The 14,074-nt window shown below is 39.4% G+C and overlaps 1 protein-coding gene across 8 annotated transcripts in view; it reads left to right on the top strand.

Moving 5' to 3' along the window:
* The window catches only part of GRM3 (glutamate metabotropic receptor 3), a 106,759-nt gene that overhangs the window by 64,102 nt on the left and 28,583 nt on the right, over window positions 1-14,074 (top strand). For all 8 annotated transcript variants that reach the window (XM_035315211.1, XM_035315202.1, XM_035315222.1 and 5 more), the window contains one exon: window positions 10,076-10,931. In XM_035315211.1, coding sequence (XP_035171102.1) covers window positions 10,076-10,931 — 856 coding nt within the window. The remainder of the gene's footprint in view (window positions 1-10,075; window positions 10,932-14,074) is intronic.

Below are 14,074 nucleotides of genomic sequence, written 5' to 3'. Positions count from 1 at the left end.
ATCCATCATAAGTTGTGTGGGTATGATCACTTTAAGTTCAAAGAACAAGTTCCAGGTCTGGAAAGATATCTGAAGCAGATAAACGATAGCTAAAAAATCCTGAGTAACAAAGTGTTAAGGAAGTCATTATTCATTGTGTCTTCCAGTCAGACAAAGGGTACATTAAGTGAAAGCAGAAAATGGCAGGCTATTGTGAATGCTAAAAATTAACATAGTTTAAGAAGTGACTAGGAAAAATCAGGACATTCTATGCAGATACCACCTCGGCTCTGCAATTCCCGGAAATGCAAGTATGTCAATGCTGGTAAAATATTTTGAGGAAGAAATATTATGTGTTTGCCTGATCCCTCTGGTGGAGAAGCAGAAGTGGCTTCACTGTACCTTTGGTCTGGCTGTTTGCAGCCAGCCTGTCTTTCAGTCCACTCTAAATTCAAGCAGATCCAAAGGATATAAAGTAATGTAAAAAGCATAACCATAGAAGTGTTTACCATGGAGGGAACGGTACAGGCATTTCCTTCCCTACCAGACACCCTGAGGCAGTCACACCACACTCCTAAAATGTCCTAGGGCTTCTTTTACAACATCTGTCTGTCTGTCCCTTTGAAGCCAGTCTCTGACTGACGCAAGATTAAATCCATATGTGAAGAGGCAGATTGGATGTAATACACAATGAATATATTATAGGTACCAATATCTCAAATTCCAAAAGCTTGGGTTTGGAGCAGCTGTCAGATGGAAATCAGAAGTCCTGATAAGAGGCTCTCTCATTTTGTATGTGTGAAAAATGGCAATAAAACTGTATGCATATCTGTATATGCACCCAATTTTCAAAAATTATTAATAATGATGAAACAATAGGAATATCTGAGTACTCTATACATAGTTTCCGTAAGTTGCCAATAGTTGTTCAAACAAAAGATCTTTCTTACACAGCTCTTCAGAAAAAAAATAAATGGGTTCACAAATAGTGTCATGTGTCTTTGAGTCAATTTTCCAGCTAGAAAAGAACTACTCAGTAGATTACTTCCCCTTGACATAGATTAGGTTAGCTGTTCTCCAGTCTATTTCTTCTAGCTTTCCTCTAGATTTCAAATTATCTAGAAAATATTTAATAAAGACATTAATTCCTTCTGCTCACATAGCTAAGATAGCTAGTCATGGCTTCTTTCTCAAAGGAAAATCTTTATTGAGAAAAGGGGGCACTGCAGGTTCAAGTCTGAAGACTAAGGACTTGAGAGCACTAAAAGCAAACATTTTGGTGCCACACCTGAAGAGGCTGTCAAATTTACAAAGACTGTCACCTGTACACTGTATATGCAGCAGCAGCTGGAATCCTTTCCCTGATGAATGTGAGAGCACTTCAGTAGGTGCAGGTACGAGGCTGAGCCCCCCCTGGTCCCCTGCTTCCAAACAGTCCTTGGGGTGCTCGGGGCTTTCCCATGTAGCCCTGACAAGCGTTTCTCTTTTATCTGAGAGCTATAACCAGAATAAAGTCCACAGCACAATTTCTCAGCCTTAAAATAAACCATGCTGAGCCCTTTAGACAAGAAATTATTTTTGTTTTGTTTTGTGTTGTGTGTTTTTTTTGTGTGTGTGTGTGTGTGTGTGTTTTTTTTCTCCCATGAATTCATCATTATGTTTTAATACCTCCTCTTCACCCCCATTCACCTTCCCTCTCCAGATTTCTGTCCGGACAGCTGTCTGCAAAATCACCTCATGATGCTCCTGCTGTCAGATTTCTGCTTCTTTCATTATCCTTCCACCAAGGAAAAAAGAATTTGCTGGTAAATCAGCAACGAACACCTTCCCCACTGAGTCAGTGTGCACGATAGGCACTTTTTGCAGAAAGAAAAACAAGAGAATGCAGAATGCTTAATTATTTTCTGGTCAGACTAGGCTATTATCGTTAATGACGATCTGGATAATTAGTTTTTAGATGGTGTGTTTAAATTAGCAGTGGGCCCAATCTGCGCAGCATTTGATCCCTCAAAACCCAAGTCTAGCTTTTCAGTCAGTGGAAAAGCTTATTTAACAAGTTTTTTCATGATAAAAAATTCTGACTGGAACTGATTCTGGGATCAGAAGGTGAATTCTCCAAAGTTTGGAGGACTTTATTTTGGGATATTGGTTTTCCAGCCAAGCCAGATTATCCACTGTCTCCTAGTTTACAGTAGAAAAGTTAAACATATTTTCCTTGGAGAATTTTAATGATATTGTAAAAAGGATTTAAAAAAATCATTGCTCATTTGCATAGAGGAGCACCTGCACATTTAATCCAAATGCCATGTTTAAAATACTCAGGTCAGCTCTGTCAGGAATAAGCCTGTGTAAGCAGGAATATGACTATTCAAACGTTGGATTTGTTCACCCATTATCTTCTCTGTTTCTGAAAACTGGACCCATCTGAAAATGAAGTTTGGGCTGCATTCCCTGCAGCCAGCTCTCTTAAAAACTGTAAGACATAATTTTAGATGGGCTGGGTTTTGCATTTCTATATCAACAATATCCATGTTGAAGTAGGGCTCTAGACCTATGTAAAGTTTTCTTAATGTTACTGACCCACGAGATCTCCAGTTGACAGTCATGGAAGGTTATTCCCAATTTAGAGCCTCATCCAGAAAAAATGCAGAGTACAAACCAAATAACTTATTTTGAATTCCTCTTTGTTGGAGAAGGTTTAAAGTTACTCTACTGCTATGACAAAAGCTAAGGTCTCTCTAAGTGAGTGACCATCTGGTGTAGAATTTGGAGTATATACTCATTTACTGGTAATTTTTCCTGGCTGTCATTTCTCTTTAGTCACACAAGCTGGCCACGGGCTTGTTGAGCCTGAAAACTAACCACCTACATTTTCCGTTCTCCAGGAATTAACCATCATCCATCCACAGAGCCTAAACAATAGCTTGTGATTTCTGTGCCCACTGAAACCAATGCAAAATCCTCTTAGAAGGATTACATGCAAGAAGATGCTGTAACATAAGTGGTCCTGCCCCCCTGCAATAGGGACACCCCATAAGGATATGGACAAGATACATGTGTGAGGGCTGCCAGGGTTCACCAGGACCACAGAGCATATATGCCATTTGTGTCATGCTGTGTAGAAGAGCTTTCCATTGAACTGTGCAACAACAACCTCAGGTGATTTTGTGTTTATAACATTAACCAGATCCTTACTGGAAGATCTATTCTGTGAGATGGGCCATCTGCCACTAATATTTAAGTTACATATGTTCTTTCTGACTTCTTGATCTCTCCTTCAAAATCCTTCCCCCTTTCAACTCAGTTCTTTCTCTCCCTTGTCTACCCCTCAGCCAGGTCCTTGCTGTTTTTTCCTCTCTTTGTTTCTGTTCCACATTCAGAAACAGAGCATCCACTAGCTTGAGGTTTTCAAAGTGCTCAAACAGCATAGGACATGTGTTTCCTAAAGGCTTCAAAGAAATCTAGGTATACCTCCACCTGGATGGTTTCTTTGAAAATCTCAAGCTAACTGATGCTTCTGCAGTTTTGTTTGGGATTTATTTATTATTCCTTCTCTGTGAGCATTTTCTCTTCTTGCCACATGGAAGTGATGTGATTTTACAGGGGTCGGTGGCTAACCCCTGAGCTCACAGGTAAGGAGAAGGGAGCCCTACTATGTTCCAAGTGAGAAAGGATGTAACTACAAGAGAAACTGTCCAAGAATAGGAACTAGTTAGGGACATCTTGGCACCACCCACACTCATTCTGTCCCTTCTGACTAGGACGTATGCAGCAGTTAATGACTCTGAAACAACCATATTTATCAATGATGGCTCTTTTAAATTCAGGAAATTTTTAATGCTTTTAGAACCATCAACTGGAAAAAGTTTTATTCCTTTTTTTTTTTTCAAATCAGTCACCTGTCAGCAGGTATAAACATGACATGGGTCATGGGATTTAGGAAGTCTCAGAGTAGAAGTCTCACTCCCCATGCACAAAGCAAGGTCTTCTGCACATGTCTCTTCTCAGTGTGCTGTCTTAGCTCAAAGCTTTTACTTTGCTTCAACAATTAATGCTGCATGGAGGCAGAGTGAAAATGTAACAGCTCATTGTGCTGTCCCCTGCAGAAACAACAACATTAAAAATATTTCCAACAACTCTGCTATCAGAGTATGACATTTCTCTGCATGTCCTTTTTGGTTTAGTTTTGATTACACAGGCTATGAATATAAAAAGATATTGCTGGGTCCTCCACAGAAATCCTAGATATCATTCTGTCAGTGTTCCCAGTTTCTGGTGTTTCTTTTCATAGATGCAAGTATTTCACTGTTCAAACAGTGGTTCTCTAGGTGTGACAGCTATTGAGTCTTCTACAAATATTGAGCTACATTCTTCCATCTTTCTTGGCAAAATTTTCAGGAGAAGAGCTAGGCTGAAAACACTGCTTTCTTCTGCCCTCTCCTGTTAATCAATATATATATACATATGTTTGGTAATTTTTCTTTTCCTGAGTTATTTATTATTTGGAAGGACAACACAAACTAACATTAGTAAACAGCTCTCTTAATACCAAAAAGAGAGGACGCTGATGAAAACAACTGCCTCAGCCCTGCAACGTGCCAGAAGATTGCACACAAGTACAAGCTGGGCTGGCACTCCTAAATAAATTCATTATTTCTGCCTTAGTTCCTGTCTGCTGACCTCAGCAGGGTGAGCTCCCAGGCTGTTATACTAAAGGAGATCACCACCTTGTCTGTCCTCTATCTAGTGCTGAAAATCTGTGCATCGAGTTGTACCTGTAATGTTTTTTTAGCTGCTGGGATCCCCTTCCTGGGTGTCATAGCCTGTTAGAGCATGTTGTGGTACCGTGTGCACCGCCCACGCTTAGCACAAGAAGGAAATAGGACTATGAAATGTTTTGACAAGGTTTAAAAAGTTTTGATGTGGATGGGTCACACCATCCCCAAGGTGAGAGCCATATCTTTGAACCTACTGAATCCCAAGAGGACAGGAAAAGTTATGGTAGAGGCCATGAACATTAACCTTTCCTTGCAGCAATTCATGTATGGTGAGAAATGGGCTAATTCAGGTAATCCAGGAGGATATGAAGTGGGAACATGGTTTAGTGATGGGACTCGGTAGGTCAGGCTGATAGTTGGACTCAATGATGTTGAAGGACTTTTCCAACCTAGATGTCTATGATCTCTTCAGTACCATTCATATTTATTGCTGACAGTGCAATCTGTCAGTGAGGCTTGCTGTCTACTTGGCTGTACCTACAGAAACACAGCCAGTAGATAGATGGAAATTATTAATCCCTTTTGTTCACACTAGATGACATTGGAAATACTATGACTAACTTTTTGTCCCTCAATAAGATAAAGATTTAATAAATAAGGGAGGATGAGGGGAAAGAGAGTCTGGAGCACATACGCTATAAATAAATAAATAAATAAATAAATAAATAAAAAGAGGGAACTAGGTGTGTTTAGCCTGGAGAAGAGAAGGCTTTTAGGGAACCTGATATCATCCTTTATGTAAGTAAAGGTTGGTCCTCAAGAAAACAAAGCCTATTACTGAGTCTTACTGGGTCTTTACCGAGATGCATGATAAGAAGATGGAAGAAAATGGTTATAAATGGAAAGAAAAGAGGTTCTAACTAGACATAAAATTTACAAGAGAGGAGCTATGAGTATGGGGAGTGTATAAAGGCTGGTGTAGGCAGTTGACTAGAGAGAGGTATATGATTTTTTTTTGCACTAGGTTTACCCCCACCACTTATCATACAACACTCTCCAGCCCATTCAGAACAAATGTTTCTCTCCTGGCTTTCTAGAATAGCACTTTCTGCTTTCATTTTGGTGATACATTTTTTTTTTGAAAAAATGAAAATTCAGATAAGATTAAAAAAATGCATTCTAATAAATTTTTAGCTATATTTTGACCTGCAACTGCCCAAGGAATAAATTATAGATAAATAAAATAAAATAAAATAAAATAAAATAAAATAAAATAAAATAAAATAAAATAAAATAAAATAAAATAAAATAAAATAAAGCAAGCACTGTAGATTACAATCATTTATAAATTAGAAGCTATGCATATACGCAGCAGAACACATTTCTTCAAAGCAGGAGATCAGCTCATGGGCTACAGCAATGATCTAGCCATTAGCAAATCCTCAAGACATGGCTTTGCCATGCTCTCACTGTAGGAAAGTGGGCCAGCAACTTCTCCTCAGGAATACAAAGATTTCTAGGGGGAAACCAAAGGCAGCAACTGAATCTCTGCCGTCTGTCTTTTAGGACAGATTGCAGCTTACTGGGACAGGGATTTTTCCAGTTTCTCAGTGGAGACAATCCTCCTTTACCTCTCTCCCATTCTGTTCAGCAGCCTAATTTACTGTCTGTTCAAAACAACCACAGCAGTACTTTGTCTCAAAGGAGTTCTGTGAAATTAGATTCATTAAGCCATGTTAAGTACCATGAGATTCTCACATGGAAAATGTTTCAGAAGTGCAGAGCACTGTGATTTAACAAGGGCTCTGTCCAACCAGTGTGTGATGCAGAGTTGTGTGTGAGGAATAAATCTTATTACTAGAAAAAAAAAAAAAAGAAGTCCTACACAGGATAGGCAAAGTTCTTGATGGGATTCAGCAAATCTCCTTCAACAAATCAGAAGACAAACCAAGGTTTCTGATACACATGGATGTTACCTACCTGATGCCACCTATCATCAGGACTATGGAATGTCTGGAAATACACTGGGAAAACAGATTCATGTGCTTGAGTGTTGTACCTAATTCACTGCCCCTTGCAGGCAGTTATCATGAAGCCATATTCAGTGCTATAAACTACATTGACAATTTGCCATGATACAGATGTGGCTCCAACACAGCCTGTTCCTACCAAGGGGCATGGATCCCACTGGACTTTCTGCCCTGCTCATGTTGGGCAGTTCTTTACGACAGCTGGTTGAACAACCATATTTGCTCAGGAAGTGGATGCATTAACACAGGAGAGCATCCATACTTATAAATCCAGCAGCATGATAACATAAAGTTTCCCCATTACTCTGGAAGCTGACTGTATCAGCATGCTTTGTTCACAGCAAACTGCACAAATCAGTTGCTTTAAAATTGCAGCTACAGAGATCCAACCTTATTTTCAAAAGTGCTAAGCATCTGCAAAACCCACCAGTTTCAACAGCAATATACATATTATACATATATATATATAAGCTACTACTGCTTACTTAAGTGCCAACGCATGCATTTCATGCACCATGGGTTGATTAAATTGCCGCCTGGAGGTTTGCCAAAATGGATTATTTCGTTTAACAAAAGCTAGATGTGCACTGCAGTTCTGTAGCACGCAACCCGAGGCAACGTGGAGCTGCAGTGTAGGTATGCCTGCAGTGGTTCAGGCTTAGTACAGGTAATTCTAGTTCATATTATGCTGTCCTGTACTACAGCAATTCTCTGCAGAATAGACATAGCCTTAGGCATCAGCTCTCCTCTGAACCTGTTGCCTCTGTCTTTATCTTGCTAGTCATTTTATCTGTGTCTGATTTTCAGAATCTGATGTTCAGATCAGCACGGAAATGGCTGGAAAGGTGAGACTGTTCTGGAACTGGCTGCATCACCTAAAAATCTGTGACCAGGGCTCTTTTGAAAAATCAAGCCTTAAAATCAAAATGTTAAAATATTGCAAAAAAAAAAAAAAAAAAAAAAAAAAAAAAAAAAAAAACTTCAAAATTTCCAGAGGAGGTTCTTGACCTGAATTAATACCAGATACAGCTTACCTGAGCTCCATCATCAGTTGAGGCTGGCTCTGGGTCACTATCATCTCTGATTAATCAGGTTCTTTATTTATTTTTTATTTGGCTATGGAAGAACCTATTATCCAGACAGCACTAAACAGCATTGCAGCAAACAACATTGCATTAGGAAAGATTACTTCTCCCTGTAACACAGGAAGCAGAATTGCAAGCAGTACACAGTGGCCCTGAAAGTATAATGACCTTCATGGCACATGGCCTTGTATGAAATCGGGAAGTAGTGGAAGTAGTTCTGTTTCCCTGTATAGGGGTAGTTTTGTTGTTTGAACTAAATTAAACTAACTGACTAAATAAATAAAAATAGTAAAACTGCTATATTTGTTAGGACTACCTTTTGGGGGGGTGCTGAAGGCTTAACTACACACTAAATAACATCACTTTAGCTAGAAAATTGAATTCTTTTTTAGACAAATTGGGGGAAAAAACTGCAGAATGATATGTGTGCATATCCTTGTTATGGTCTAGCTGAAATAAAATAATTCCTGCTAGAATAAACTGAGACAAGAATAGCAATACCAGCCCACACAGTTCTGCAAGAAATGTTCTGGAATAGCTACACTGAGGACATTCTTATCACCAAATCAAAGTGCTCTTTTTAAGTGAGGACGTGAACCTGTGAATATATGGATGTAATCAAAAGTTACAGAGCCACAGAGGTTGAACGATGCTCTCAGACCATCCATTGCACCCTGGTGACAAAACAAGACTCAGTCAAACTCATTGCTTTGTGTCTGTTAGTTTAAATGATCACAACGAAAATAAAATTCCTCAGTTCCAGGATAATAAATAAATAAATAAATAAAGGCAGTTTAATGCAAGTTACCACTTGGCAGGGTGATTAAGAATGCATCAGCTGTTTCCTGAAGAACAGTAACTTGTTCAGCCACAACATTTCCCAGCCATGTGCCTACACCCTTAGGCAACACCACCGGGCATTATTCCAAGCTTCCCATCAGGACACACCATCCAAGCAGTATAGACAAGGCTTTACTTTCATTTAAACTAAAGCATACTACTCCCAGATGTCTTTTTTACAGCATGGCTCAGCTCCCTACATACAGACATCTAGAGATCTGAGATGCCAGTTTCTTGCTGGTGTCCCAGAAGGACAGGAGGGTGGAATGTTCCTAGGTCCCATGTTTCAGACAGTCCAGGGGGCTGTGGAAGTCACTGTGCACATATGCAAAGGCAGCAAACTCTGTTCCAGACAGCACCAGGGTTCAGTGGGATTCTAAGCCACAGCAAGGGGTTGGCTGGTTCAGTGTCTGCATTAAAGAAAAGACAGAATCTAACTCTATAAGATCCCAAGGGATATGGGTCACTGAAAAGCAGTAAAATTATTTGGGTTGTTTTTACCATTATCCATGTTGCTACTGATGTATTATTTTTTAAAAATTGCCTTGTTTCACAAACTTTTTTTCACCAAAAAAAAAAAAAAAAAAGTCATTGCCTTTGAACATTTATGACATAAATGGGAAAAAATGCCAGAGTTTTTCTTCATTACTTTCCAGTGGCTTGACTGCTATAAGAATAACAAAGTAGATTTGGCAATGAAAGGACATAGGAACATATGAAAAAAAAATGGACAACATAAATTAGACAAGAAGGGCAATTAAAGATTTTTAGAATGTTTTATTGTTTATGAAAAACTGTTGATGACATTGTGCAGCCCAAGAGGAGTATTATAATGCAAGATATTTGCCATCTCAGGAGGACACCAGTCAGGGCAGTTCAGAAATAAGAGTTAAAGTAAGTAGAAGTGGGGACTAAACATATGAATAAGTGAAGTCAGTAAACTCTGTGAAAGAGGAGGCTTGTACATGTGTATCTGTGATATTTGCATAAAGTATGCATATTTTACGTGCATCTGGTTATCAACTACCTTGACTCTTGGAGAAGAAGAACCACACTATGAAGAGGAAAAGGCACGCAAATCCCCAGGCCTCAGTAAAGAACACATGATGAGCCTGAATATATCAACCATTTTTCTTAAATTCTCTGTTGGTTTAAACAGACTCAGTTTGACAGAAGTAAAATAACCATTGTAGTCCCAGAAGGATTCTGGGAATTAGTTGGGCAGTGGAACAGCTATTCTGCACTTCCACAGATCACTGCTCTCACCGGAGTATGTTATCAACATCCTCTATCAATATCCTTAATCTCTGATTGTCCAAACACCTCTTATTAAAAAACACTAGTTTCTGCCTTTCCCTAGATTTTTCTATATATTTTTATAAATACCACCTTTAAAAATCCATGTTCTCATCCTTCCTTCCAGGTGGCAAATTTGCTCAGACTCTTCCAGATCCCCCAGATAAGCTATGCCTCCACCAGTGCCAAGCTGAGCGACAAATCCCGCTATGACTATTTCGCACGGACAGTGCCGCCTGACTTCTACCAAGCGAAAGCCATGGCTGAGATCCTACGGTTCTTCAACTGGACCTACGTGTCAACAGTTGCCTCAGAAGGAGACTATGGGGAGACAGGGATCGAAGCCTTCGAGCAGGAAGCTCGCCTCCGCAACATCTGCATTGCCACCTCCGAGAAAGTGGGACGGTCCAACATTAGGAAGTCCTACGATGGCGTGATCAGAGAGTTGCTCCAGAAGCCTAATGCCAGGGTGGTGGTACTCTTCATGCGAGGCGATGACTCTAGGGAGCTCATTGCAGCTGCCAACCGCTTCAACGTTTCCTTTACTTGGATCGCCAGCGATGGATGGGGAGCACAAGAGAGTATTGTCAAAGGTAATGAGCACATAGCTTCTGGGGCAATAACCCTGGAACTTGCTTCCCATCCTGTTAAAGAGTTTGACAGGTATTTCCAAAGCCTCAGTCCTTACAATAACAGGCGTAACCCGTGGTTCAAGGACTTCTGGGAACAAAAATTCCAGTGTAATCTCCAGAACCGAAAACCACATAAAAAGACTTGTGACAAGCACTTCACCATCAACAGTTCCAATTATGAGCAAGAATCCAAGATCATGTTTGTTGTGAATGCTGTGTATGCGATGGCCCATGCCTTGCATAAAATGCAGCGGACTCTGTGTCCAAACACCACCAAGCTCTGTGATGCTATGAAACATCTGGATGGCAAGAAGCTATACAAAGATTACCTCCTGAAAGTAAACTTTACAGGTAAAAACTACCCTTTCAGCATGCATGGAATGTCACTGTAATTAATGAAATGTTCATTGGTCACAGTAAAATCCATCTGAATTCCCAAAATCCCCTAATATCAGAGTTCAAGCCAGGGCCACAGCCAGTCAGGACCACTCCTGTCACAAGAAGAAAGAAGAGGGATAGGGAGCATGATGAGGACCCTCACAAAAGAAAACAGTTTTCTTGCAGCTTCCAGCAGAAGGAAGAGGTGGAGGTGGCAACAGCTGGTCTTGGAAATGTTACCCTCCATCCTCTACACTTCTGTACACCAACCTCCATTTCATTCATAGACAATTTGTCTTTTGCTAGGCATGTCTGGAGGCCAGTGACCATTTCACCACCTGCTAAGCTGGGCAACAGCTTGCTATGCCTATGCCAACAGTTGTCCTTCCCTTCCTCATTTGTTATGAGAATTTCCATAATAGTTGGACCCTGATCAATGACCAATGGCCTTGCAACAGTAAAACAACAATTCCTTCCATAGAATCAGATCATTATAAAACATTTAAATATGTGGGACAGGGCCATTACCTATGTTACAGATCTCCATGATCTTTAAGCTTTATGACCAAGTACAAAAAGCTAGATTAAAGGTTCACAGGTGAGTTGTAGAGAGGGAGTGAGTGATCTGGTAATGATGTTTCAAAACCCTCATTTGAGTGTTGCATGCAAGGCACTGCAAAAACTGGCTCAAGAAACATGATGCTTATGTTTTGTCTACTCCTAAAGACTGCTATATGAGAAAGAATAGTTGAATACCATCGCATATATAGATGCACAGCCAATGTACATATACCATGTGAAGTACTGTAATTGTATTTCATTCATTTATTAACTTCATGTGTCAAAGAATACAGCAAGGAACAACCTTTTAGACCTTAGGCTAAGAAATAGTCTTTAGACTAAAGAATCAACCTTTTAGACGTTAGGGAAAATAAGTAACAACCATTTCTCCTCCCCTTCCATACTACACAATACATAGGAAATATTTTCTTATTTGCTTACACTTATCCTCAAAGATACTTGAATGTCCTGAAGTTGCTGAAACAAAAGGGATTTAGGAGCACCGCAATTTACAGGAGCTATGTACTAGCAGATTGATTAGAAAGGATGGCAGTGTTGAGCCATGCCTCAGCAGTTCTGCCCGTGCCAGAAACAAAAGGGCAGTAGTAACCTACCCAATCTAGTACATTCAGTCAATTCAGTAACTTAAATGTTAAAAATTTTAAAATATTCTCTGGATTTTAATGGGTTTAAATGCATAAACTCTTAAGAGTCCAGCTTTAGCCTGTTGCTAGACAATCTTGGTTACAGTACATGATTACTAATAATTTTTCTACCATGCAGAGTTCTTTAAGCACCCAAACATTTTCCCACTCAACATTTAGACATAAAGTCAAAATATTTACATTTATGTTTGTGATTGACCAAAACTCCAGGCTAAAATTCATTTAGATACAGTCAGAAATTTTCATTTTAATTTTGAGTAAAATATATTTTATACTTTTTATGAATTAGAAGTTGAAGCTGTCCAAGCTAAATAAATAATAACAATAATTCAAAACCTATCATTTTGCAACTTTGGAAACAGAAGACTATTTGGAATCAAGTGAATTATTTTAAAAGTTAACATGGAAATCTTTGAAACTCTAAAGAGCTTTAGTTTCTATTAATTTTCATATCCAAATTGAAATTCTATAATCCTGGTGAGTTATTTTCTAATGGTCTTGTTCCATGTGTATTATTGCTAGCTTAGAGCATGGTTTGCTCATCTCCTTTTTCTTTGTTATCAGTTCTCCCATTATAATGTTAATCCATGTTTTTAATGTCTGCAATTTTTGAAACCAGATCAGTGATTTTCAAACAGTGAAAGATCAGCAAGTTTCCAAAGGCTTACTTTCAATAAGGTGTGAAATTTTAATCAACACAAGTTTTGTCATTGATTTCCATGAGACCAAGAATTCATCTTTGCTCTTCTCTGGTGGAAATAAGTCTCTGGGTGTGTTGTTAATGCAATTTCAGGATCCTCCTGTATGGTACATTTGGTCAGTAATCAAAAGATCAGTGCAGAGGGAGGATGGTGTGAATGCTACCAGCCCATCAGCCACATTACAACCAAATGAGATTGCAGTTTTTCTCACTTCTTTAATACAGGTTAAAGCACACCCACCAAAAGGAATAAGGCAATAAACAGGACAAAAGTGGTAACCATGTTTGCTCACCCACAAATACCTATTTAAGAAATGTCTCCTGTGCTGAAAGCAACAGGTACAGACAGATGAGCCTCGCATGCATAAACCTGCAGCAGGTATCACCTTGCAACTTAACATGAAAATATCTGACATTTAAGAATCACTAAATATGTTCTCCTTGCTTCCCAATGTGATGGTGCACATCAAACACACTAGTCTGGGCAAATGACAGGTTGCAGTTATATGATTGGTGCGAGACTGTGCAATTTTAGACACTTTTTAACCTTCCACACTTAACTAGTTTTAGTCATTCTCTAATTATAGTTTTCAGAGAGGATCAGCTCTCACAGAGGAAGATTCGTCCCACATGAAATATGATTTGCCCCGATATCTCTTTCAACTGACTACAGAAGGAGCTTAGAGCAACTGAGATTCCCACTTACTGTTTAGCTGAAAGCCTGAGGTAAGCCTCTCAGGCACAGCAATAATGGGATCTGTAGAGAAATATTCAGCATCAGCTAATAGCATGGTTGGAGAATAGGACTGGTCAGGATCTGTGCACCCATGCCACTGCTACCACTGACATGCTGTGCGACAGGCATTTCACAAACATCTCTGGGGTCCTACTTATTTCTCCCTTTTCCTTAAATTGAAATAACTCCACAGAACTGCAACGCGGCACAAAGGCGCGCTGAGATTTCATTCCTTGTTGTTTGTGAGATACATTCAGCACTTATTTTTTCTTGCAAGTCACTAAAATGCATGTGATAAATACGATATCCTGAATATTTTCTGCAAGGGGAAAAAAAAAAAAAAAAAAAAAAAAAAAAAAAAAGAGCTGTATGTGCCCAATCCTCAGTTCCAGCAGCGGACCTGAGAACACAAAGCCCAGCCCATGGATAAACATACTCACTCCTGCTCTGCCTG

Source organism: Oxyura jamaicensis, chromosome 1 (assembly GCF_011077185.1).
Source record: "Oxyura jamaicensis isolate SHBP4307 breed ruddy duck chromosome 1, BPBGC_Ojam_1.0, whole genome shotgun sequence".
Taxonomy (NCBI): domain Eukaryota; kingdom Metazoa; phylum Chordata; class Aves; order Anseriformes; family Anatidae; genus Oxyura; species Oxyura jamaicensis.
The sequence above is the reverse complement of the archived record's forward strand: the minus strand, read 5'-3'. Positions and strand labels throughout refer to the sequence as shown.